Genomic DNA, 26,692 nt, shown 5'->3' with positions numbered 1-26,692 from the left:
AGCATAAAAACCATGCAATCGTGACTGATAGCAGGTGTTATGAGTTAGTTAGTTAGTTAGTTTAGTTTATTGCCACGTGTACCGAGGTACAGTGAAAAGCTTTTGTTGCGAGTTAACCAGTCAGCAGAAAGACAGTACATGATTACAATCGAGCCGCCCACAGTGTACAGATACAAGATAAAGGGAATTATGTTTCGTGCAAGATAGAGTCCAGTAGAAAGATAAAAAGATTATGATTTTCTGAGCACTGATTATAACTGCAGCCCATTCATTCAGCCTTTGTAGTATCAGCATCTGCTTCCCGTTTGTCCACATGCCACTTGCATGCTATGAGTGAGCCAAAGCCAATGTTCAAACGTATATAAAATCCATTTTTTGTATAATCAACGTTAATAAGAATGCGCTGAGTGTTAAAACGCACTTTGCTCAAAGGTGCGTTAACTATCTAATTTTAGAAGGCACAAAACATAATAAGTTGGGTTCTCAAGAACTGCTGCACTCTGCATGTACCTCGGTGTTAATAACTGCTGCTCTCTGCACGCCATCAGACCTAACCGGTTTCTGGTCGTTTGCCTCAAGTGTCATGTTGACTGCACTCGCATCTTCCTCGATGAAGAGTTCCAGAGGCTCCGTGGCTACATCGGGACTCGGTCCGTGGGAAGGTATTGGCTTAATTCCTTCGTGCTCAGCGCGAGTTGCCTGGGTGCTTGGTTGCACAGCTCCATGGAGTACCTTTTGCTGGTCCTCTTTGGATTGCCCACGTTTGTTTGGACTACACCTTTCAGACGATTCCGTAATGACCAGAGGAACCTCCATACCATCCATCCCTTTGCCATTGAGTGAAAGACTGGCGTTGGACATCTCAGCGGCGTCCTGAGGGTTTTCTGTCACCTGCACTTTGTCACAGTCATATCTGGGCGGTAGAATATGTGACAAGCTCGCGGGAGACTGGGAGGCAGCGGTCAACAGGGTTGGGCAGGAGGGAGGATGAAGGCTTTCAGACGAGCCGGGACGATGCTTGGACGAAGTGACCGGAACGACATCCCTCCATTTCCCGTAGGGAGTGGTACTTGTGGACGGGATTGGGTTGGAACCGGAGCAGGCGATCGCTAAAGTAGCAAGGACGTCCGAATAGACAGGCGGTGTTTGAGGCGAAGGAGGTGGCGTGAGGGATGAGGAGTCAAGAGGAGACAACCCGACAGTCATTGATATCGTCTCAGCGGTCGGAGCCTGCACTTGGGGTGCGTTTGGACAAGGTGACCAATGACGTCCAAACCTAGGGGATGTCGCGGTGAGCTTTCCACAAGAAGACAACTTAGAGGAGAGAAAGAAGTTCAGAGAATCATGCTACAAATAACAGAGAAGCTTTCAAGGCCAAGTACTAAAATATAAACTCAAGTTGTCTGCGGAAACATCGCGCCAATTCATTTCTTTCCCCGACAGTACGTCATGCACAAAACACTCTCAAATCAAACACAGGTCTGACAACTTGACTTGTCCCACCACGGTCATTCCTTCTTCTCCCCGCTCCCGTCCGGAAGAAGGTACAGAAGCTTGTAAGCGCGCACCACCAGACTCAGGAACAGCTTCTTCCCCTCTGTTATTAGGCTTCTGAACGGACCTTCTATAAGCTAGGCTACTGTCCTAGAATAGAGTCCTGGCCTGTTCGACCTCTACCGACACGGCCTGTCCCACTTGGCGATTTTTTTCGGCGACTGCCAGCGTCATATTGATTGACGTATCAGGGTCGCCGAAACATTTCAAAATCCAGCGGCGACACAAAAAATTGTTGCGACACTTGAGGAAACACAGCATGTCAATACGTCATCACGCTGTAACATTTTCGGTGACCTGACATGTCAGCCAATGATGCCGACGGTCGCCCCATAAAATCGCCAACTGCGACAGGCCCTTATAGCTCGGGCCCTCAAGTCCTGGTAGATCTTCTCTGAACCCTTTCCACCTTGACAATATCTTTCCTATAACATAGTGACCAGAACTGAACACAATACGGCCTCATCAAAGTTTTATACGACTGCAACGTGACCTCCCGATTACTATACTCAAAAGCCTTTTGGACCACCCGTGATGTCACCGTCAAGGAACCATGCACCTGCTCTCCTAGATCCCTCTGCTCTACAACACTCCCCAGAGCCCGGCCATTCACAGTGTAGTTACTGCCCATGTTGGACCTGCCAAAATGCAACACCTCACATTTCTCTGTATTAAATTTCATCAACCATTCCTCCCGCCCACCTGGCCGATCGATCCAGATCCTGCTGCAAATTTTTGACAACCACCTTCACTATCTGTAATGCCACCCACTTTTGTATCATCTGCAAACTTGCTAATCTTGCCCTGTATGCTCTCATCCAAATCATTGATGTAGATGACAAACAGTAATGGGCCCAGCACCAAACCCCCGAGGCACATCACTAGTCACAGGCCTCCAGTCCGTTCAGTTCAGTCCATCAGTTCAGTTTAGTTTATTGTCACGTGTACCGAGGTACAGTGAAAAGCTTTTGTTGCATGCTATCCAGTCAGCGGAAAGACAATACATGATTATATTTACAGTGTATAGATGCACGATAAGGGAATAACGTTTCGTGTAAGGTAATGTCAACAAAGTCTGATCAAGGATAGTCCGAGGGTCACCAATGAGGTAGATAGTAGTTCAGCATTGCTCTCTGGTTGCAGTTTCAGTTGCCTGACGACAGCTGGGAAGAAACTGTCCCTGAATCTGGAGGTGTGCGTTTTCACACTCCAATACCTTTTGCCCGATGGGAGAGGGGAGAAGAGAAGACTGGTCCTTGATTATGCTACTGGCCTTGCCGAGGCAGCGTGAGGTGTAAATGGAGTCAATGGAAGGGAGGTTCATTTCACCCTCTGCTTCCTTCCATGGAGCCATAACGTTGTTAACTTTTTAAGGGTGATTGCACCCCATAACAGCCTGAAAAAATACCTCTGCTGGCGATGAAACATAGTTTGAAGTTAATGGATCTAGTTCTGTGAGTGTAGTCTGGCTCCCTCTAACCTTGCAGCTATGTCCTCTAGCATTTGATTTTTCCATGCTGTGATCTCTGTGGCATTTCCTTTAAACTTTGCCCTTCTCAACTTATAGCTATGCCCTCCGGACCTTGACATGACCACCCTGGCAGTCTACTCTATCTTTGCCTCGTAATTTGATATACATTTACCAGGTCCTCCGGCAGTCCTTAGGAAATAATCCAAGATAGACACAAAAAGCTGGAGTAACTCAGCAGGTCAGGCAGCAACTCTGACCTCTGGAGAGAAGGAATGGGTGACGTTTCAGGTCGAGACCCTTCTGCTGACTGATGAAATAATCCAAGTGTCCAACCTCTTCCTGCAGTTAACAACCACTAATTCAGGCATCGACAAGGTTTCTTCATGTGACGATATAGATGGTTGCACATAAGAAATGTGAACACAAGGAACTGCGGATGCTGGTTCATGAAAAAAGACCCAAAGTGCTGGAGTAACAGAGTGGGTCAGGTAGCATTCCTGATCATCAGTGCTTTTTGCATACCTTGCGTTTATTTGTTCGAAGTACTTTCTATATTTCTCGTTCCCCTCTCCCCCGACTCTCAGTCTGAAAAAAGGTCCCGACCCGAAACGTCGCCCATTCCTTGTCTCCAGAGATGCTGCCTGACCACACTGAGTTACTCCGGCATTTTGTGCCTATCTTCGGTGTAAGCCAGCATCTGCAGTTCCTTCCAACACATCTCTGGAGAACATGGATAGGTGACTTTTCAGGTCAGGATAGGTGACTTTGCAGACACTTCCTCTTAAGAAGGGTCCCGACCTGAAACGTTGTCAATTAAAATATGAAAATTAGATGAAAGGTTCAAAAGATTCCAATTTTTTCCAACCCATTGTTTCTGGATCTTAAATTTCCTCTCATCATCGTGTGACACCACGTGGCGCAGACTCGCCAGCAGCGTGTTCATACTTTTGACTTTTTTTGTTTTTTTAGTTTGTCTAAATGTATGTTTTAGTGTGGGGTGGTGGTGGGGGGGATAGGGAGAAATAGGGATCCCCTAATTTGAGGAAGGACATTCTTGCTATTGAAGGAGTGCAGCGTAGGTTTACAAGGTTAATTCCCGGGATGGCGGGGCTGTCATATGCTGAGAGAATGGGAGCGGCTGGGCTTGTACACTGTGGAGTTTAGAAGGATGAGAGGGCATCTCATTGAAACATATAACATTATTAAGGGTTTGGACACGCTAGAGGCAGGAAACATGCTCCTGGTGTTGGGGGAGTCCAGAACCAGGGGCCACAGTTTAAGAATAAGGAGTAAGCCATTTAGAACGGAGACGAGGAAACACTTTTTCTCACAGAGAGTGGCGAGTCTGTGGAATTCTCTGCCTCAGAGGGCGGTGGAGGCGGGTTCTCTGGATGCTTTCAAGAGAGAGATAGATAGGGCTCTTAAAAATAGCGGTGTTAGGGGATATGGGGTGAAGGCAGGAACGGGGTACTGATTGGGGGTGAGCAGCTATGATTACATTGAATGGCGGTGCTGGCTCGAAGGGCCAAATGGCCTACTCCTGCACCTATTGTCTATTGTCTATTGAAACCGTTTTCAGTCACTTACCTCGAAGGAGATGCAAATTTTCTCTTTGTCGCATCTTCGCCGTTCCCCCCCCCCCCCTCTCGCGGCCCAACTGCTGGATTGGTGCGGCCTTTCTCAGAGACTGACCCAGAGCTTCAGTCGCAGGCATGGCACGGACTTTAACATCGCGGAGCGGGGCGATCCCTTGCCGGGGATTGCCAGAAGAAGTGCTCCGACTGCCGGCCTGCGCCCTATAACATCGTGAAGCCGCGGTCTCCGGTAAGAAAGTGGCCGATTCGGGGACTCCAAGCCGTGGAGCGTATGGTGTTCCGACCTGTCCCGACGTTGGAGTTTCGATCATCCCGACGAGAGGGCTTGTACATCGGGCCGTCCATAGCGGTGACGACGGAGGGTTCATGGCCCCGACCACGGGTGAATGAAGAAGGAAGACTGACTGAACGCTATTGCCTTCCATCACAGTAAAGAATGTTGATTCCACTGTGGTGGATGTTCATGTTAAATTCTATTGTGTATTGTGCTCTGTTTGAATTACCATGGCTGCATGGTAACTCAAATATCACTGTCTCAATTGGTGCATGTGACAAATAATGTGAACTTGAACTTGAACGCTCTTGCGTCTGATTTCAGCAAGGCAATATATTTAATTCCAAACAAACTTTTTAAAATTAGAATCATTGTTTAAAGATAACAATGGGAGTTGCTCAATAACGTGAAGGTGGCCTTACCCTTGAACATCCCAGGCTGTGGCTCCTATCATTCGGAAAAGTCAGAGGCAGACAAGAGCTGGGGTATTCTGCAGTGTTCTTAGCTTGTACTTTCTTGAGGACGTCCACATAGGTGATTGGGAAGATGCCTTGCCGATTTGTTCCCGGGATCCTTCCTTCGTACCAGTTCTGATCAACCCGTCTGACAAGGATGATCCGCTCGCCCTGAGAAGGTCAGAAAGTTCAGCTACACGTGTAGGGAGGAACTACAGACGCTGGTTTACACCGAAGATAGAGGATCTTATAGAAGCATATACAATTCTTAAGGGATGGGACAGGCTAGATGCTGGAAAAAATGTTCCTGATGTTGGGGGAGGTCCAGAACCAGGGGTCACAGTTTAAGAATAAGGGGTCGGCCATTTAGGACTGAGATGAGGAAAAGCTTTTTCACCCAAATAGTTGTCAATCTGTGGGAATCACTGCCTCAGTAGGCAGTGGAGGCCGATTCACTGGATATACTGTATGTAAGAGAGAGTTAGATGTAGCTTTTAGAGCTAACGGAATCAAGAGATATGGGGAGAGAGCGGGCGTGTGGAACTGATTTTGGATGATCAGCCATGATCACATTGAATGGCGGTGCTGGCTCGAAGGGCCAAAGGGCCTACTCCTGCACCTATTTTCTATGTTTCTATAGACACAAAATGCTGGAGTAACTAAACAGGACAGGCAGCATCGCTGGAGAAAAGTAACAGGTGATGTTTCATAAGGAAATAAGGAACAGAATTAAGCCATTCAGCCCATCAAGTCTATTCCATCATTCAATCATGGCTGATCTATCTTTCCCTCTCAACCCCATACTCCCGCCATCTCCCCATAACCCCTGACACCCTTACTATTCACGTTTCAGGTCAAGACGAGACCTCATTGAAACTTGCCGAATAGTGAAATGCCTGGATAGAGTGTATGTGGAGAGGATGTTTCCACTAGTGGGAGAGTCTAGGACCAGAGGTCACAGCCTCAGAATTAAAGTACGTTCCTTTCGGAAGGAGATGAGGGGGAATTTCTTTAGTCAGAGGATGGTGAATCTGTGGAATTCTTTACCACAGAAGGTCCGGAAGGCCACGTCAGTGGATATATTTAAGGCAGAGATACATAGATTAACTTTGGAGTCACGTGAGTGACTACGTGAAGACCCCGTCCAGCACGCATGCGCGACATATCGTCTCTCGCATTGCGCAAACGACAGGCTGTTGGAGCGCTGCTTCCAACAGCTTGGACCTGAAGGTAAGTTTTTAACTTTTTCAGGTCTCTTTTTTACTGCAGGAAGCGTTCAGAGCTCCTGCTGGAGGTCCGAGATCGGAACCCCAGCGCCACCCGGCTCCCTTCTACGGGGACTGCCAGGGGAGGGGGGGGGGAAATCCCGGCTGCGAATCGCGGGGATATCCGAAGCCGACCACAGAATCGCGGGGAACCCCTTTATCAGGGACCGCGAGGGAAACCCCGTTTACTAAGCCACGCGGGCTCGGGGGAAGCCCAAAACCGAGGGAGCATTCAAAGGGGGAAATCCCAGCTCCCAACACCGCAAGGATCTCTGCTACATGGTTCCATAGATGCTGCTGCACCCGCTGAGTTTCGCCAGCATTTTAGGTCCCAGCTACAAGGGCCGTAGGGAATGCCGACCGCAGGAAGAAGCCTGGCTGCGGGGAGCACGGAACCTCAGAAGACAGCAGGTAACAGCAGGTAACCTGCCTTCCGGAGGCCACGGGAAAACCACAGGTAAACCGGCTTCAGAGACCACGGGAAACCACGGATAATCTGACTTCAGAGACCACAGGAAGACTGTGGATAACCCAGCCTCGGGGGCCATGGGAAGACCACGGATAACCAAGCTACAGGGATCGTGGGAAGAACACGGGTAGAACCGTGCTTGGGGGAAACCTCAGCTAAGGGGACCGTACAAAAGCTGTGGGTAGATCCGTGCGTGGGGGAAACCTCAGCCACGGGGACCATGTGGAAGACCGCGGGTAGAACCGTGCTTGGGGGACCGGCGGCGACCAGACTCCGGCTGCCCGAGGAGGGTAAGAGCTAAAACAGGAGACTGAAAGGCCTAGACTGAAGTCAGGCCAGGAGGGTCCCCTCCGACATGGGTTCGTCCTCGGACATTTTACCCATCCTAATTGGCCAGGGAGGGCCATATCAGCGCAGGTCTCCTCGAGAGCCTGTGGCAGCACCCTTTTCAGGGCTGCCTACAAAACTCACTTCTGCGAAGGTGAGTGCGAGGAGTCAGCTGGCAACTGACTCTGAACTCGGAAGCATGTCCGAGGAACAGGTGCCGGCTGGGAGTTACCATGCACCTGGAAAGACATGGGTCCACATACACCAGCAGCCCTACGCTCCAATCAAGGATGGAAATCGAACCCGCATCGGGGGCCTTTTGGGCTTACCATAAAACCACCGGTAGCCATAACGGTAGGTGGGTCTGGTTCTTTCCGAAACGTGGGGTTGTGGACCATTTACAAGAAGGTTGGATGAGTTTAGTTTATACTGCACAGTACAAGCGAGACAGTCTAGGAATATGGCTGGAGTTGCCTCTTTAGGCAGGCTCGCTATTATGACAAATGAGGCCTGTTTATTATCAACAAGCCCAACTCACATGTGCAGTATAGACATTGAAACTTCGTGACTATTAATTCCCATGGGGTCAGCTTCATTCACAGGGCACTGGAAATATCTGAAATTTAACTGGATGGGGCAATGATACAGTTAAAACATTGCAAAATAGGCTAACTTCAGCTCCCAGGTTATTTACTAAAAGAGTGCTTCGGCTGCTCAGAGTTAAAAAATATTGTTAAGAACTATCTGGATGAGATTAAACGCTGTATTTTTGCTAAATTAGCTGTATCAGCCACAAAACCCATTTGAGAAATTGGGTTCTCATCTGTCCAGATAAATTTAAGTTGATACCAACTGAAATTATTGATGATTGGGATTACCTTTAAATCTATTTAATCGTCTGGGACTCCGCCCTGAGGTAAGGGATTGGAATTAATCGAAGCCCGTAACAAAACTGGTCAAGCAACCTTCTGTTCATCAAGTATAATTGGCTTACAGATGTGCTATTTAGGCCTTTGCACAATCAGAACTATACAGCATGCAAAAGAAGTACCATGTGTGATCATTGTTACCAGCTCTATGCTATTCCACTAAATCAGCAAATCTTCAGTTAAATTACAAACTGATGCTATTGTTCAGGATGAGAATTTGCTCATGCCATCTAGTTACAGATGTGGATGGGAGAGTTACCAATTCCTCAGTTACATGGTATCAACTACCTATAGACACTGGGTACATTCTGTGGATTAAAGGTTATGCAAATATGCCTAATCTGCATGCTCTAGTCCAAGTTGATACACTTCGGTGGTGGAAAATGTCTGTTTACTTGGGTGCAAACTATCCGGTGATAGTTTACCCAAACCTCATTACGGTACACAATATGGGTGTTGGATCACAAAGTATTAAAATACATTGTGAACATTAAAGACCAAGGAGCTTGCATCCAGGCTCAATCACCAGTGGAAAATATGTGGCATATCAGTAGCGTTGGTTACATTCTAGCTACACTAAGGAGGAATGTTCTTTTATGTCTTCCTCCATTTCTGCCTCATCAGATGGGTTTGCAAAATTCAGCAAGTTCCCGCCTCAGGCATTTTTATAGTGCCTGCCGGGCTTAGCCAGCCATGGTTCCCACTGATGTGGGGAATGATAGAACCATATATGGTTATTCTAGACACAAGTATTGGTCTAGCCATGTTGCGGGAAACCGTCCTCAGCATGATATAATCAATTATTTGTATTACAGAGACTGAGAAGACCGTTCCTGCGGCTGGGGTTGTTAAACCAACCATGAACGTGCTCGCTGCAGATTGCAGGTATAGCACCAAAAAATATCAATATTTCCTCATAAGGAGATGGGAGGTATTTGTTTTATAATTATATTACATATTCGGCACGGATGACTGACGTCTTGTAGTTCAGGCTCATATGAGGGCTTGACAATTCATGATGTCTAAAGTGCTATCTACCATACCTAAGTGCTTCATCATACTGGCTGGGAGGAGTAGAATCCACTCTGGGGGGGGGTCACCCTCTGAGCTCTAGATTATGAAGGAAATCTGCAACTCAAAAACTCCCAGGCCTAGGGACGCAGAGATATGGGGTGTTAACGTTGTGCTACGTCGCTTCGCTGAAGGGCTCCAGCTACATCCCTGTCCTTGGGCTAACTCACTTATAAGTGGTTATGCTCATAGCCCTGCATGCAGCACTACGGGTCCAGTCATTACATAAATGTTGACTGGATAGGATGATTATATCTGCAGGCTAAATAACACTTATGTTATGACTTAGTCAAGCAGTATAGACCAGGGGCACCAGATCGCAAACTAGATGTTCACATATCCCATGAACCGTCGATTGTGTATGGTCACACATCTACACCAGAATGTTAGATCACTAGAGCCTAGAGACTCTGAACTAGCAATATTGTTAGTTACATCTAGCGTCAAAAGAAGGTATCACTTCAGACCATCTTCAGGTGGTTATGGGTCTGGCTTATACAGGAGTAAATACTGACATTTCAAATCACTCCACCAAGGCTGTAACAACCTCAGCAGCAGGGTTATGGAAGTTAGCGGGACCGCATCCTAGCGGTTACAGGATGGTCAATCTAGCAGTTTTCCACACATTTAGTACTAACCCATTGCCAGATGGGGGGGTATTTACAAACTCTATGTTAAGTTTCTGTTCATAGTTCCTCCCGGGTAAGGGAGGTTACTATTGTCATTATTCATGTCTGAATATGATAACATACTTCCTCCCCTGGTCAACTAAGGCAGTGAGTGAAGCATGGACTCGTTCCACGGCATGAAATCACAGATCTTTAAAATCTTCACGTAGTCACTCACGTGACTCCGAAGTAAAATAGTAAGATTAAACGAGGAGTTACCAGTTTGAAGTTTGATCTTTATTTTATGAGGAGTTACGATGAGGGAATACGTGCCCTCTGCTCCCGCCCTCTATCATAAAGGTCAACTGGTATTCTAGTTCTTCTTATCTTACTATGTTTATTTCATCTACTGTTGTCTGTGATTTCACACCGCTGCTTTGAAGAATGTCACGCATGCGTGCTGGACGGGGTCTTCACGTAATCCATCCTCGTAACTCCTCATAAAATAAAGATCAAACTACAAACTGGCAAGTTCTCGTTTAATCTTACTATTCTTAATTAGTATGGGTGTCAGAGGTTATGGGGAGAAGGCAGGAGAATGGGGTTCGGAGGGAGAGAAAGATCAGCCATGATTGAATGGCAGAATAGACTTGATGGGCCGAATGGCCTAATTCGGCTCCTATTACTTGTGACCTTGTGATTTGTGAGGCTTTTTACGAAGGTGGGGTGTGCCTGGAGAGCAGGGGGAGAAAACCCACGCAGGTCACGCGGAGAACGTACAAACTCCGTATAGACAGCAACCGCAGTCGGGATGGAACCCGGGTCTTTGGCACTGTGAGGCAGCAACTCTACCGCTGCGCCACCGTGCAGCCCCTCGATCAGTTAAAACATTTGTTTGTTGATCTAGTAAATAATGCTGTTTCCAATTTGTTCATCCTTGGTTATTTTTATTTTGTTTGATGGATAGAAACAACCTGGGAACCGACCCTGTGACACCGTGCCACTGCCACTGTGAAAGGAGCGGTGTACTTTGAGGAACCAAGCAACAAACAATCTGGACCACATCTTTCCAAGATTACAGTGGCGCAGCGGTAGAGTTGCTGCCTTACAGCGCCAGAGTCCAGGGTTCGATCCCGACTGCGGGTGCCGTCTGTACGGAATTTGTACCTTCTCCCCATGACCTGCGTGGGTTTTCTCCGGGTGCTCCGGTTTCCTCCCACACTACAAAGACGTACTGGTTGGCAGGTTAAATGCCTTGGGTTTGTATACTTGGTGTAATTGTAAATTGCCCCTTGTGCGTGTAGGGCAGCGTTACTGTGCGGGGATCGCAGTGCGGTGCGGACTTAGTGGGCCGAAGGGCCAGTTTCCACGCTGTATCCCCAAACTAAACTAAACAAAACAATTACCTTCTTCAGGGATAGTTCCACATTTGTATCGGCATTGAAGTTATATTTAGCGATGGCTTCCCCGAAGTCCCTGGCCTCTGATGGTGGTGGTGGCCGGACGGGCTGAGCCTTTTCCACTGGCGGCAGCTTCTGTAAGAGTTAAGAGTTCTCCACAATCAACAACAGGGTCACCGATACGGACGGTTTACTAAATTGGACCAAAACAAGGAATAAAGGCCTCGACTATTTTCTCGGGAGTGCTGGTGCAGGATTCCCCAAAAACGTTAATCTACAAATTGAATAGGTAGTAAAGGAAGCCAACGCAATGCTAACATTTATTTGTAGAGGATTAGAATACGAAAACAAGGATGTGATGCTGAGGCTTCTATAAGGCGCTGGTCAGGCCGCATTTGGAGTATCGTGAGCAATTTTGGGTCCCATATCCGAGGAAGGATGTGCTGGCGCTGGAGAGGGTCCAGAGGTGGTTTACGGGAATAATCTATGATGAGCGTTTGATGGCACTGGGCCTGTACTCGCTGGAGTTTGGAAAGATGAGGGGACACCTCATCGAACTTACTAAAAAGTGAAAGGCCTGGAAGGATGTTTCCATTAGTGGGCGAGTCTAGGGCCAGAGGCCACAACCTCAGAATAAAAGGATGTTCCTTTAGGAAAGATATGCGGAGGAATTTCTTCAGTCAGAGGGTGGTGAATCTGTGGAATTCTTTGCCACAGAAGGCTGTGGAGGCCAAGTCAGTGGATAATTTTAAGGCAGAGATAGATAGATTCGTGATTAGGGTGTCAGAGGTTATGGGGAGAAGGCAGGAGAATGGGGTTAGGAGGGAGAGATAGATTGAATGGCGGAGTAGACTTGATGGGCTGAATGGCCTAATTCTGCTCCTATCACTTGTGACCTTATGAACTTGTACCACAAGAAGTAGAAAGTTACAGACCTCAACGTATGAAATGGGAAATATTCCAACTGCTCCATGCTGTTCACCTTCAAACCAATTCTGATCTATTTGTCTAATTATGTAGACAACGCTCCCTTTCTTGAATGGTAATTCCCTGAAAGAAAACGTGTTTTAAATATATCATTCTGAGCACTAGTCAGCCCATCACAATATGGCACACAGCCTCCTAAATAAATGACTAATACTTCAGACAAGCCGTGTACTGTGAAGCTTTTCACTGTGACAATAAAGGGCCTGTCCCAATTTCACGACCTAATTCACGACCTCTGCCGAGTTTGCCCTTGACTCATACTCGCAGCATGGTCGTCACGGGGTCGTAGGTAGGTCGTAGCAGGACGTGATGCTAGTTGTAGGTACTCGTGGCATCAAGTAGGTGGGGGCATTTTTTCTAACCTGATGAAAAATGTCCACGAGTAAAAAAGGTCGTGAAAGTGGGTGGGACAGGCCCTTAAACTGAACTAAACTAAAAAATTAACATGGGGCTTTGGATTATATAGAGATATGGCGTTTTAGTTTAAAGATACAGCGTGGAAACAGGCCCTTCGGCCCACCGAGTCTACGCCAACCAGCGACCCCTGTGCACTATTTACGCTCCAGGACCTGTTAGCTCCATAGATTCTGTGGTTCCTGTGTTAGGCAGATATATTAGTGCTATTTAAGAGACTGATGGATAAACACATGGATATGCCGGGAATGGAGGGATATGGATCAGGCACAGGCAGAGGTGATTAGTTTATCGTGGCATCATGTTCGGCACAGACTCTTTAGGCTGAACGGACCCTCGTTCCTGTGTTGTGCTGTTCTGCGTAGGAAGGAACTGCAGATGCTGGTTTAAACCGAAGATAGACACAAAAAGCTGGAGTAACTCAGCGGGTCATGCAGCATCTCTGGAGAATAGGAGTAGGTGACGTTTCAGGTCGAGAAGAAGGAAAAATGTTCCCAATGTTGGGCGAGTCCAGAACCAGGGGCCACAGTCTTAGAATAAAGGGGAGGCCATTTAAGACTGAGGTGAGTAAAAACGTTTTCACCCAGAGAGTTATGAATTTGTGGAATTCCCTGCCACAGAGGGCAGTGAGGCCAAATCACTGGATGGATTTAAGAGAGAGTTAGATAGAGCTCTAGGGGCTAGTGGAATCAAGGGATATGGGGAGAAGGCAGGCATGGGTTATTGATAGGGGATGATCAACCATGATCACAATGAATGGCAGTGCTGGCTCGAAGGGCCGAATGGCTTCCTCCTGCACCTATTTTCTATGTTTTTATGTTGCTATGTCTGAAGAAGGGTCTCGACCTGAAACGTCACCTATTCCTTTTCTCCAGAGATGCTGAGTTACTCCAGCGTTTTGTGTCTGTCTTCTGTCTATGTTCCAAGACTCCCTTCCAAAACTAAGTAAAATTTGATGCATTGAGGATTCAAGGGGGAACTTTTCATAAAATCCCTGATGAAGGATCCAAGTTTGCAAGCATTAGATCTAAAAACAAATAACGCGTAATAGTAAAAAAAATCAACAACACTTACTTTGCTGTTTGAGCCTTAAAATCATAAATTGCTTTAGCAGGCTGTCGCTGTGAAGAGAAAATAGGTTTCAATGTAAATATACTTATTGGGCAATAAACAGATGGCTATGTGTGTATGCTTATGTCACTCATGTGATGGCACTAATGTGATGCACTGAAAAAATTGCAAAATAAAAAAAGGGTTTAAAGAATCAAGAAATTCATAAAGAAAAAGGATACAGTCTGGAAACAGGCCCTTCAGCCCAACTTGCCCACACCGACCAACATGCCCCATCTACACTCGCCCCACCTGCCTGCGTTTGCCCATATGTTTTTTGTTTGGCCACACACACACATATATATATATATAATTTTATTATATAGTTTATAGAGTACAATGTTTACATATTGTGTTGTGCTGCTGCAAGTAAGAATTTCATTGTTGTCTGAGACATATGACAATAAATCGCTCTTGACCCTATCCATGCACCTGTCACGGTGGCGCAGTGGTAGAGTTGCCGCCTTACAGCGAATGCAGTGCCGGAGACACGGGTTCGATCCCGACCACGGGTGCTGTCTGTACGTAGTTTGTACGTAATCCCCGTGGGTTTTCTCCAAGATCTTCAGTTTCCTCCCACACTCCAAAGACGTACAGGTTTGTAGGTTAAGAATGAACTGCAGATGCTGGAAAATCGAAGGTAGACAACAGTGCTGGAGAAACTCAGCGGGTGTGGCAACATCTATGGAGCGAAGGAAATAGGCAACCCTTGGGTTTCGGCCCGAAACGTTGCCCATTTCCTTCGCTCCATAGATGCTGCCGCACCCGCTGAGTTTCTCCAGCACTTTTGTCGACCTTAGGTTTGTAGGCTAATTGGCTTTGTAAATGTAAAAATTGTCCCGAGTGGGTGGAGGATAGAGGATAGATGTGCGGGGATCGCTGATCGAGCTGACCCGGTGGGCTGATTTATATGTGTATATATTTATATAATGGTATATGGACACACTGATCTGTTTTGTAGTCAGTGCTTACTATGTTCTGTGGTGCTGAAGCAAAGCAAGAATTTCATTGTCCTATCAGGGACACACGACAATAAACTCTCTTGAATCTCGAAGGGCCTGTTTCCGCATCTCGAAACCTAAACCTAAACTGTCGAAATATTTCTTAAATGTTGCGATAGAACCCGCCTCGACATCCTCCTCTGGCAGCTCGTTCCACACACCCACCATCCTTTGTGTAAAAATTATGTATGGTATGCAAAACAAAGAATTTTACTGTGACGACAGGGTTGCTATTAAATCTTTCTCCCCTCACCTTAAACATTTGTCCTGTAGTTCTCGATTCCCCTACTCTGGGTAAAAGACTGTGTGCATCTATCCGATCTATTGCCCTCATGATTTGATGCACCACTAAGATAGCATCCTCATTTCTCCTGCTCTCCAAGGTATAAAGTTCTAGCCTGTTCAACTGCGCCCTGTACAGTAGCTCAGGCCCTCAGGTCTGGCAACATCCTCGTAAATCTTCTTTGTGCCCTTTCCAGTTTAATATATTCTGTACTGTTTTACATATGGGAAAACAATCTTACAAACTATCCCACCTACTCACTCAAGGGATAACAGATGAGTTCAGAAGCATGTAACTAGAAACAAAGATTAAGGAGCCCATTAAAAGTTTCCAACAGACAATAGACAATAGGTAGGACATATGGCCCTTCGAGCCATTCAATGTGATCATGGCTGATAATCTACAACCAGTACCCCGTTCCAGCCTTCTCCCCATATCCCCTGACTCCGCTTTCTTAAGAGCCCTATCTAGCTCTCTCTTGAAAGCATCCAGAGAACCAGCCTCCATCGCCCTCTGAGGCAGAGAATTCCACAGACTCACAACACTCTGAGAAAAAGTGTTTCCTCGTCTCCGTTCTAAATGGCTTACTCCTTATTCTTAAACAGTGGCCCCTGGTTCTGGACTCCCCCAACATCGGGAACATGTTTCCTGCCTCTAGCGTGTCCAAACCCTTAATAATCATATATGTTTCAATAAGATCCCCTCTCATCCTTCTAAACACCAGAGTGTACAATCCCAGCCTTTCAAGGTGGTGAAAGTTTTGATAGCAGTGAAGCAAAATCAAACGTGATTTGATTTGATTGAAATGATTGAAAGATACAGCATGTAAGGAGGCCCTTCGGCCCACCAAATCCACAATGATCATCCGTTCCCACTTTCTCATCCACTCCCTACACACTGGGGGCAATTTTACAGAGGACCCTACAAACCCGCACGTCTTTGGGATGTGAGAGGAAACCGGAGCACCCGGAAAAAAATCATTATGGGGAGAAGGCAGGAAATGGGGTTGAGAGGGAGAGATAGATCAGCCATGATTGAATGGCGGGGTAGACGCGATGGGCTGAATGGTCTAATTCTGCTTTTATAGCTTATGAACTTATGACACCCACGTGGTCACAGGGAGAATGTGCAAACTCCACACAGACTGCACCTGAGGACGGGATTGAACTTGTGTCTCTGGCGTTGTGAGGCAGTAGCTCTTCGAGCTGCTCCACTATAAATCAAAATTAATTAGTCAGCAGGAAGCAGAAAATGCAATGTTTTCAGCATTCTTTTTGGAGGAGAAATTTTGAGGAGAAATTTCTTTCGTCAGAGGGTGGTGATATTGTGGAATTCATTGCCACGGAAACCCGTGGAGGCCAAGTCAGTGGATATTTTTAAGGGAAGTCATTGATAGATTCATGGTACACAAAATTGCTAGAGAAACTCAGCGGGTGCAGCAGCATCTATGGAGCGAAGAAAATAGGCGACGTTTCGGGCCAAAACCTTTCTTCATTGATAGATTCATGATTAGTCTGGGTGTGAGGGGTTATGGGGAGAAGGCAAGAGAATGGGGTTGAGAGGGTGAGATAGATCAGCCATGATTGAATGGCGGAGTAAACTTGATGGGCCAAAAACCCTAGTTCCACTATAACTTACAACCTTTTTGAAGTCTAGAGAATGCAGCTGCCACAGGTACAGCATGGAGACAGGCCCTTTGGCCCACAGAGTCCATGCAGACCATGCATCACCCACGCATCCTGGTTCTATGTTATAGCATTGTTACAACATTTTGAGATTTAAAAAATCAAGTCTGTAATTTATCCCATCAGATAAAGCATTAAAAGAAGTTTAATTTGACACCTAATTCACTTTCATATCTCAAGTATTTAAAAGTTATGGCCATTTTCATACTCGGAAATTAGCATCTTGTTCCCTATTGATTTTCTATGGACATAACAAAAAGGCTGTGATCGTGTGCAGTCAAAAGCCCATAACCTTCTTAAAAATTAAGAGAACTGAATGAAATTTTTAGTTATCGTAGATTGAACCATTCTGAAACAAATATAAAATAATCTTACTTGGATGACCTGAAATTAAAGCATATAATTAGTTAGTTACCCAAGTGTAGCTAATTTCAAACTTCAATTACTAGATTTAAACATCTATCCATTTCTTAATAAATGATTAACATTTTTAAATAGCCTAAGTGTCCAAATAATATTCATAATTCACAATAAAACATGATTTTTAAATCTCATTTACATTAATTTATAGGCCAAATGGAAGAAATTTAGTGTTCAATTGCTGTAAATTAAAGTCAATTTAAATCAGCTTTCTAGTGGGTTCCTGTGAACGCACTGGTTTAGAACGTTCACATTGCGGTAGATTTGTGCCCTCAAATGCCCAGAAAAATACTGCGGGATATAATGGGCCCAAAATGAGCTACTCGCAACTTTAAACTTTGTATAAAGGGATCTTAAGAAGCCCTTTTTAATGTAAAAATAAACAACCTACCTTCTGTTGTCTGCTCTATGCGACCCTGACGGCTGCCAGTGGTCGCGGGTTTAGAGATTGATTTTTAAACTACTATAACTATTATACAAGGCCTTTAAAACTAATAATAGCTTTTGCGACGGGGTCTTCCAGCGATTTTTCGTTAATAATTAACGAGGCTGAACATCTTCGATTGGAACAGCCTAGGGAAAATCTCGTTTTAAACCCGCCCCCTGTAAATGGCGCCAAAATTGCGCACACCCGCAGCGACAGATTTTCAGCGACGCTTCAGGTAGGCTTTGCAACATACCTATATGTTATCCCACTTTCTTATCCACTTCCTGCACACTGGAGGCAATTTACAGCAGGCCAATTAACCTGCAAACCTGCACGATTTTGGGATGTGGGAGGACTCTGGAGCACCCAGAGGAAACCCACGCGGTCACAGGGAGAAGGTGCAAACTCCACAAAGACAGCATCCGAGGTCAGGAACGCTCCTGAGGTCAGGATCGTGCCCGGTTCTCTGGCACGGTTTAGTTTAGAGATACGACAGTTTGGAAACAGGCCCTTCGGCCCACCGTGCCCATGCCGACCCCCCGATCATCGGTACATTAGTTCTATGTCGTACACACTTAGGTTAATTTACAGAGGGCCAATTAACCTCCAAACCCGCACGTCTTTGGGATGTGGGAGGAAACCGTAACACCAGGAGGAAACCCACGTGGTCACAGGGAGAACATGCAAACTCCACACAGACAGCACCCTCGCTCGGGACGGAACCTGGCGCTGTGAGGCAGCAACTCTACTGCTGCGCCACTGTGCCGCCTTTGCGCCATCAAGGGTGTTTTATTGTCATATGTCCCGAAACGGAACAATGAAATTCTTACTTGCAGCAACACAACAGACATGTAAATTTCGAAGATAGACACAGAATGTTGGAGTAACTCAGCGGAACAGGCAGTATCTCTGGAGAGAAGGAATAGATGACGTTTCGGGTCGAGACCCTTCTCCGGGGAGCCTGAACGAGGGCCTCAACCCGAAACGTCATCCAGAGATGCTGCCTGCCCCGGCTGAGGTACTCCAGCATTTTGTGTTCATCTTCGGTGTAAACCAACAGCTGCAGTTCCTTCCTGCTCAGGCGTGTAAACATAGCACTCTGTAAACGCCATAAAACCAGGGTGTTAATGAAAAAAAACAAGAATATGAAGGGAGCAAGGCAGGGCTGTAATTGAGAAGGAGATTCTGGTCTCAGTTAAATATAGCTCAGCCTTTGCACTATTTATTTCCAAAGCACTTTGACAAGTGACTGCGGCCTAAAACATTCCGTATCAACTGCCCTTCGAAGTAGTGTGGCACACTCCCTCATTTTTGTTACCTCTTTTCCATCCAGCTTCCGACGGGGTTCAGAAACCAGCCCCCTGCGATCTTTTAGCGCCGTCCTGCCCATTTCAGAGACGGTCCGATGAGAATCCTGATCTATTCAAAAGGAAAGAGGCAATGAAATAAAAATTACGGCCTACAAACATCGTCGGCCAGTCGGCGGAATAAGTGAAGCCCCTTAGATCGGGCTGCCCTGGTCAAAAGACACAAACCCGTCTTCGGATTAAATCACTTTAGAACGCTGCCAGAGGGATTCACAATAAATGTCTGGGATTTTTACAAACTAAATTCCCAGTTTTCAGAATAGGAAAGGTTAATTGCCATTTCTGAGCACAGCGATTCTCCAGCGCCGTCCGTCAATCCGGGGTTTTCCATGGCTAAATTGACCGCACGGTAAAGTCCAGTGGGAGGTTTAGAGTCAACTTCTTACAGGGCTTTTCACTGATGAAGGCACAGGAGATTGAAGGCGTCAGGTTGCAGAGAGTGGGAGGGGGATGGGAGGGGAGGGATCGGGCCTGTTGCAGCAGCGGAGTGTCAGTGACGGTTGTCACCAGCCTCGTTCCACCTTATTACGGGACAACAGACACCACAGTTTCCTCAATCCAAAGAAATAGACACACAATGCTGGGGTAAATCAGCGGGTTTATTTGCACTTTATCAGTTGATTTATTCATGTGTTTATGCAATGGTATATGGACACACTGATCTGTTCTGTATTCGTGCCTACTATGTTCTGTTGTGCTAAAGCAAAGCAAGAATTTCATTGTCCTATCAGGGACACATGACAATAAACTCTCTTGAACTCTTGAACTTGGGTCAGGCAGCATCTCTGGAGAGAAGGGATAGGTGACGTCTCGGGGTCGAGACCCTTCCTCAGACTCCAGTCTGGTGACTGTCTGAGGTCTCGACCCGAAGCGTTGCCCATTCTTTCTCTCCGGGGATGCTGCCTGTCCCGGTGAGTTACTCCAGCATTTTGAGCCTGTCTTCGGTTTAAACCAGCATCTAAGGAACCAGTTCCTTCCTACATAAAGAATGTTCGAGAATTGTCTCAACACCCTATGAAACCGTCCTTGCAAAAGTTCCACTCCTGAATCAAACTTATGACGTGGAAGTTGGATTGGCTTTGAAAACCAACACTGTTCCATTTGTAAAAGGGGCAAGGCCTTGACAAATTTTTGTTCGCCCATGGTCCGTCCAGGATTTTATTTTATTTCGGGGAACTTTAATTATTTGTTACTTTAAGAACGCTTATAGATTTGTTAACTTTTAAAATATGCCTGAGTAGTGTGGCAGGGTGGTGCAGCAGTAGAGTTGCTGCCTTGCAGCGCCAGAGACCCGGGTTTGATCCTGACTACGGGTGCTGTCTAATACGGAGTTTGTACGTACTCCCCGTGACCTGCGTGGGTTTACTCCGGGTGCTCCGGTTTCCACACGCGCTCCAAAAAGGTGTGGGTTTGGAAGTTAATTGGCTTCGGAAAAATTCTATATTGCCCTAGTGTGTGTAGGATAGCGTTAATGTAGGATCGCTGGTTGGCACGGACTCGGTGGGCCGAAGGGCCTGTTTGCGTGCTGTATCTCGACACAAGACTAAACCAAACTAAATGGCCTCGCAGACCGTCACCAAAAATGGAATGCCAGATGTAAGAAATAACTCCATGATCGCGTGGCACAGATTGAAGTGATGAGCTCTCTGATATATGGTACCGTTCCCTGTTGCCTAGCAACCCATTACAACATTGTGATCTGCAATCTGAAAACAAATGTGTAACAATATATTCCTCCAGCCATGCTATTTTTAGTTTAGTTTAGTTTAGAGGTACAGCACGAAAACGGGCCCTTCGGCCCACTGGGTCCGCACCGACCAGCGATCCCCGCACATTAACACTATCCTACACACACTAGGGACAATTTACACTTTATAGCAAGCCAATAAACCTACAAACCTGCATGTCTTTGGAGTGTGGGAGGAAACCAGAAAATCCCAGAGGAAACACACGCAGGTCACGAGGAGAACGAGCAAACTCCGTACAGACAGCACCAACATGCTGCCCCCTCTTATTAACCATTCAAATAGGATGTGAAGCCATTAACGCTTCATTGGTAACTGTAATGGATATGTAATTCTAGCCCTTTAATGTCCCTCACTCATCATGCCTTTATTTAGTTTAAGGTTTTAGTTTTAAACAGAGAACATTGAAACGTGCCCTTCGGCCCACCAAGTCCACACTGGCCATCGACTGCCCGTAAAGGCGTCAAGGGTTACAGGGAGATGGCAGGAGAATGGGGTTGAGAGAGAAAAATAGATCAGTCATGATCTGATGGTGGAGCAGGATCGATGGGCTGAATAGTCTAATTCTGCTCCTATATATCATACGGTTGTATGGTCTGTTCACACTAGTTCTATGTTATCCCACTTTCTCATCCACCTCTACCCACTAGGGGTCATTTTTACCGAGGTTAATTGATCTGAAAACCTGCCCGTCTTTGGGATGTGGGAAAGAAACAGAGCGCCCAGGGGAAAACCACGTGGCCACGGAGAGAACGTGCAAACTCCGCACGCACAGACAGCATTCGAACCCAGGTCTCTGGTGCTGTTTAGTTCAGAGATACTGTGTGGAAACAGGCCCTTCGGCCCACTGAGGCCATGGTGACCAGCACTAGGGACATTTCACAGAACCCAATTAACTTGGGAATTAAACTTGCATGCAAATTGTGTGTGGTGTCCCAGCAAGCTGCAGCCAGACTCACCAGTGGGCCCGGACTGTCCGCTGTGGACTGCAGACTGCAGACTGAAGGATCTGCCCAGAAGGTCTATCTCGCCCACCACAGACCAAGGAAGGAAGACACTCCCGGAAGGCCCGGTTCGCCTGCTGGAGACCAGGGACTTGCCTGCCGCAGATTAGAACATGCCTGGAGGGCCCGACCCGCTTGCTGGAGACCAGGGCCTCGCCTGCCACAGATCAGAACCCGCCCAGAAGGCCCGGCCCGCCAGCCCAGAGTAGAAGTTGGACGGAGGACCGGTGGGCAGACCGGCAGCAGGAAGGAGTGCACGGCCTCGACAGGGGGAGTGGGCCGCTGGAGGCCCTCAGCTGGACTGGATGCCGCTCCAAGAGGTTGAGCACATGGACCGCAAGCGGCCTACAGCGGAGGAGCGGCGGCAGAGGACACAGCGGCTACATTTGGCCAGGCCAACCCTGCCATGGTAACGGGCCTTCAGGGTCGGGTCAAGATCCCTGCACTTACAACAACTGGCCCCAAACTGGCGACTCTCTACACGGAGGTAGACACAAAATGCAGGAGTAACTCAGCCGACAGGCAGCATCTCAGGAAAGAAGGAATGGGTGACGTTTCAAACTGAAGAAGGGTCTCACCCTTTCCTTCTCTCACCACCCATTCCTTCTCTCCAGAGATGCTGCCTGTCCCGCCGAGTTACTCCAGCATTTTATGCCTACCTTCGATTTTGTTCCTTCCTTGCAGACTCTGTTGTACACCTATACTGTATCTGAGATGCTTATCTGAGATGTAACTAAGTGCTGATGTATAGTGATAATTGTACAGAACTGTGTACAAAAATGAATTTCACTGTACCTCGGTACGTGTGACGGCAGTTCTGGCTCGAAGGGCCGAATGGCCTACTCCTGCACCTATTGTCTATTGTCTAAAGTGCCATACCCTACAATTCCAGTGTTAAAAGCAGGGCGTAAGGTGAAGCTGGTGCGTGGGAGAACAAAGATGGAAGTCAGACAAAAGTGCTGGAGAAACTCAGCGGGTGGGGCAGCATCGATGGAGCGAAGGAAATAGGCAACGTTTCGGTCTGAAGAAGGGTTTCGGCCCGAAACGTTGCCTATTTCCTTCAAAGATCAGCCTGAAGAAGGGTTTCGGCCCGAAACGTTGCCTATTTCCTTCAAAGATCAGTCTGAAGAAGGGTTTCGGCCCGAAACGTTGCCTATTTCCTTCGCATCAGTCTGAAGAAGGGTTTCGGCCCAAAACGTTGCCTATTTCCTTCGTTCCATAGATGCTGCTGCTCCTGCTGAGTTTCTCCAGCACTTTTGTCTACCTTCGATTTTCCAGCATCTGCAGTTCCTTCTTAAACAAAGATTGAAGTCAGGATGTCAGCCACAATATTGGCTAAAGGTGGGGCAAGAGGACAAGGTTAAAGATGACGTACCTGACCCACGTTCTGAGATGTTGTGTGGAGCCCCCATTGTAAGTAGCGCTGCGGCTGAGGCAGGTCGCTGTGCTCAGAGATGGCATAACATCAGGTGATTATTAAGAAAGACGCTGATCGCGGATTTATCGACAAGCGCCTGACTCCATCTTACCTTGGCCCCGCGGCTCCGCCCTGAGCTAGCGCCATCAAATCACTTTTATTTTCCCCGCTTTCAAGTTGTGCATATTTACCAACACAAATCACAAATGGCATGCAGAGACTCACGTGTTGAGATCAAACAAAAGCAAAAATAAAGCTATCTGCTGTTAGCGAGGAACACATGGCTAAAAGAAAGATGTTCGTTCAAGAATGCATAATGAGAAACATGTAAATGACGTGAAGAATAGCAAATACTGGGGCTCAGAGAAATTCATTTCCCCCTTTGACTTTATTTGAACTAATATGTTTTCCCTGGATTTATTTCCTTTAGCAGATTAATTTTCAAATGTGCTTCTCCAGAGATGCTGCCTGACCCGCTGAGTTACTCCAGCCTTTTGTATCTATCTGTTTGGTATAAACCAGCAACCCGAGTTCCTTTTTATTACATTTTATTTCAAATGTGTTTCGTTGATCTTGGTTCAGTTTAGAGATACAGCATGGAAACAGGACCTTCTGACCATCGAGTGCATGCCGACCATCGACCACCCGCTCACACTAGTTCTATGTTATCCCACTTTTGCTTCCACTCTCTACGCACTAGGGGGCAATTTACAGAGGGCCAATTACCCGACTAAGCCCGGACGTCTTTGGGAGGTGTGAGGAAACCGGAGCACTAGGAGAAAACCCACGCGGTCACAGGGAGAACGTGTAAACCCCTCGCAGACGGCACCCGAGGTCGGGATCGAACCCGTGTCTCAGGTGCTATGAGGCAGCGGCTCGACCAGCTGGGACACTGTGCGCCTCCCTCAACTGTGACTGATTATAACAGCAGGAAATGGCAAGTTGTGGCTCAAAACCTAGATCACAGCCGAAATATTTGCCGGTGTGATATTATGGAAGTATCATTGTGAAGCCAGAGAAGCGGTGGATGTGACCCACCAGTGTCTCAAGGTTCCTCTCAGTAGACCTGGGATCTTGCAATTAAGCAACATTATATATATATATATACATATAAATTAATTTGATGCTGTCTGACACGTTGGTCCAGGTTTTTGTGTCTATCTTCGGTTAAACCAGCATCTGCAGTTTCTTCCCACATTATATATATATATATATATATGTATATATATATATATATATATATATATATATTCTATTTGGAGCTTTTGAAAGCAGCATCAGAGGGATGTGCAAGGTTTTAATGCCAATGTACAGTGACACGAATTTCTCAGCCCCCCTACTTGAACAGTGCGCTCTTTCAAGACACTTTTGTTCCATTTCTTTCTTTCTTAAATAAATATTTTGGGGAGACTTCAGAAAGCCACTGGTGGAAAACAAAGTTAAAATTTACGCACGCTCTCACTTTGAAGTTGGAGCGTGTTGGCTGAAGGATAATGGAACGTGTGACTATGTTCACAGCAGATCAGAGTGGCTACTGTGCCATCCACATTGAATGCAACCCTGTGCAGCACTGTGGCGCAGCGGTAGAGTTGCTGCCTTACAGCGCCAGAGACCCGGGTTCCATCCTGACTACGGGTGCTGTCTGGACAGTGTTTGCACGTTCTCCCCGTGACCAGTGTGGGTTTTCTCCGGGTGCTCCAGTTTCCTCCCACATTCCAAAGACGTGCGGGATTAAACGTAGGTTAATTGGCTTCGGTAAAATTGTAAATCGGTCCTTAGTGTGTGTAGGATAGCGCTTCTGTGTGGAGATTGCTGGTCAGCGCGGACTCGGTGGGCCGAAGGTCCTGTCTCTGTGCTGTATCTCAAAACTAAAAGGCAGATGGTGAGTTGTCTGTGCTCAATGCCACTACAAATGCTATATGGATCATCAGGCAGAGGGAGAAATGAGGAGAGGCCCAGAATTGCAACACACAGGGAAGAACGTAGAACACCATTTACAGACAAGACATATTGGACGTGTACGATGATAGCAGGACATGAGATGAAAGGAAAAACTGATGGGTAAACTCTTCACTCGTTCTGAAACAGCATTAATGGGCTAACTGTGGGAAAAATGCTCGTTAGCACTAAAATTACTGCCCCATTAGAAAACTATTCATCAATTTTAACTAATCGTCCCATTGAAGCTTTACCCCAAACTTGTTTTTGTTTTAAGGGCACTTGCAAGCCAAGATCTATTCCTCTCCTCCAGAGATGTTATCTGGCCGACTGACTTACTCCAGCTTTTTGTGTCTATCTTCGGTGTAAACCGGTTTCTGCAGTTCCTTCCGACACAACTGCAGATTGTCCTCTAAATATTCTGGTGTGGATCTAGTGAGGTGAATAGTAACTTCTATGGCTGCCCAAGCATCAACAATAAGAAATGCAGTGAAGATAGATACAAAATGGTGGAGTAACTCAGCGGGTCAGGCAGCAGCTGTGGAGAGAAGGAGTAGGTGACGTTTCCAGCTACTAGCTACCTCATTGGAGACCCTTGTACTATCTTTAATAAGACTTTACTGGACTTTACCATATAACCATATAACCATATAACCTATAACAATTACAGCACGGAAACAGGCCATCTCGGCCCTACAAGTCCGTGCCGAACAACTTTTTTTCCCCTTAGTCCCACCTGCCTGCACTCATACCATAACCCTCCATTCCCTTCTCATCCATATGCCTATCCAATTTATTTTTAAATGATACCAATGAACCTGCCTCCACCACTTCCACTGGAAGCTCATTCCACACCGCTACCACTCTCTGAGTAAAGAAGTTCCCCCTCATATTACCCCTAAACTTCTGTCCCTTCATTCTGAAGTCATGTCCTCTTGTTTGAATCTTCCCTATTCTCAAAGGGAAAAGCTTGTCCACATCAACTCTGTCTATCCCTCTCATCATTTTAAAGACCTCTATCAAGTCCCCCCTTAACCTTCTGCGCTCCAGAGAATAAAGACCTAACTTATTTACCTTGCACTAAATGCTATTCCCTTCATCTCGTATCTGTACACTATGGGACGGTTCGATTGTAATCGTGTATTGTCTTTCTGCTGACTGGTTAGCACGCAACAAAAGATTTTCACTGTACCTCGGTACAAGTGACACTAAATTGAACAATACTAGGCTAAAGTAAACTAAACTAAACTAAGCCCTTAATTCTATTCAACTCGTGCAAAACTCACTAAAGGACCTGTCCCACTTGGCAATTTTTTCGGCGGTTGCCGGCATCATTGACTGACGTATCAGGTCACCGAAAAAGTTGCGCCGTGATGCGGCATGATGACATCATTGACGCGCGCTGTCTCCTCAAGTGTGGCTACATTTTTTTTTGTCGCCGTTGGATTTTGAAATGTTCAGAATCTTTCGGTGACC

At 46.5% G+C, this 26,692-nt stretch overlaps 1 protein-coding gene across 1 annotated transcript in view; it reads right to left on the bottom strand.

Moving 5' to 3' along the window:
* LOC129695217 (sorbin and SH3 domain-containing protein 2-like) overlaps positions 1 to 26,692 on the bottom strand; it is a 234,464-nt gene that overhangs the window by 30,770 nt on the left and 177,002 nt on the right. Inside the window, exons 19-24 of the mRNA XM_055631996.1 lie at positions 19,064 to 19,164; positions 13,894 to 13,940; positions 12,354 to 12,468; positions 11,425 to 11,553; positions 5,317 to 5,520; positions 511 to 1,314 (exon numbers count right to left, since the gene is read on the bottom strand). Coding sequence (XP_055487971.1) covers positions 511 to 1,314; positions 5,317 to 5,520; positions 11,425 to 11,553; positions 12,354 to 12,468; positions 13,894 to 13,940; positions 19,064 to 19,164 — 1,400 coding nt within the window. The remainder of the gene's footprint in view (positions 1 to 510; positions 1,315 to 5,316; positions 5,521 to 11,424; positions 11,554 to 12,353; positions 12,469 to 13,893; positions 13,941 to 19,063; positions 19,165 to 26,692) is intronic.

The sequence above is a fragment of the Leucoraja erinacea genome, chromosome 3, assembly GCF_028641065.1.
Source record: "Leucoraja erinacea ecotype New England chromosome 3, Leri_hhj_1, whole genome shotgun sequence".
In the NCBI taxonomy this organism is placed as follows: domain Eukaryota; kingdom Metazoa; phylum Chordata; class Chondrichthyes; order Rajiformes; family Rajidae; genus Leucoraja; species Leucoraja erinaceus.
Note: the sequence above shows the minus strand (reverse complement) of the source record. Positions and strands in the feature narration are given on the sequence as shown.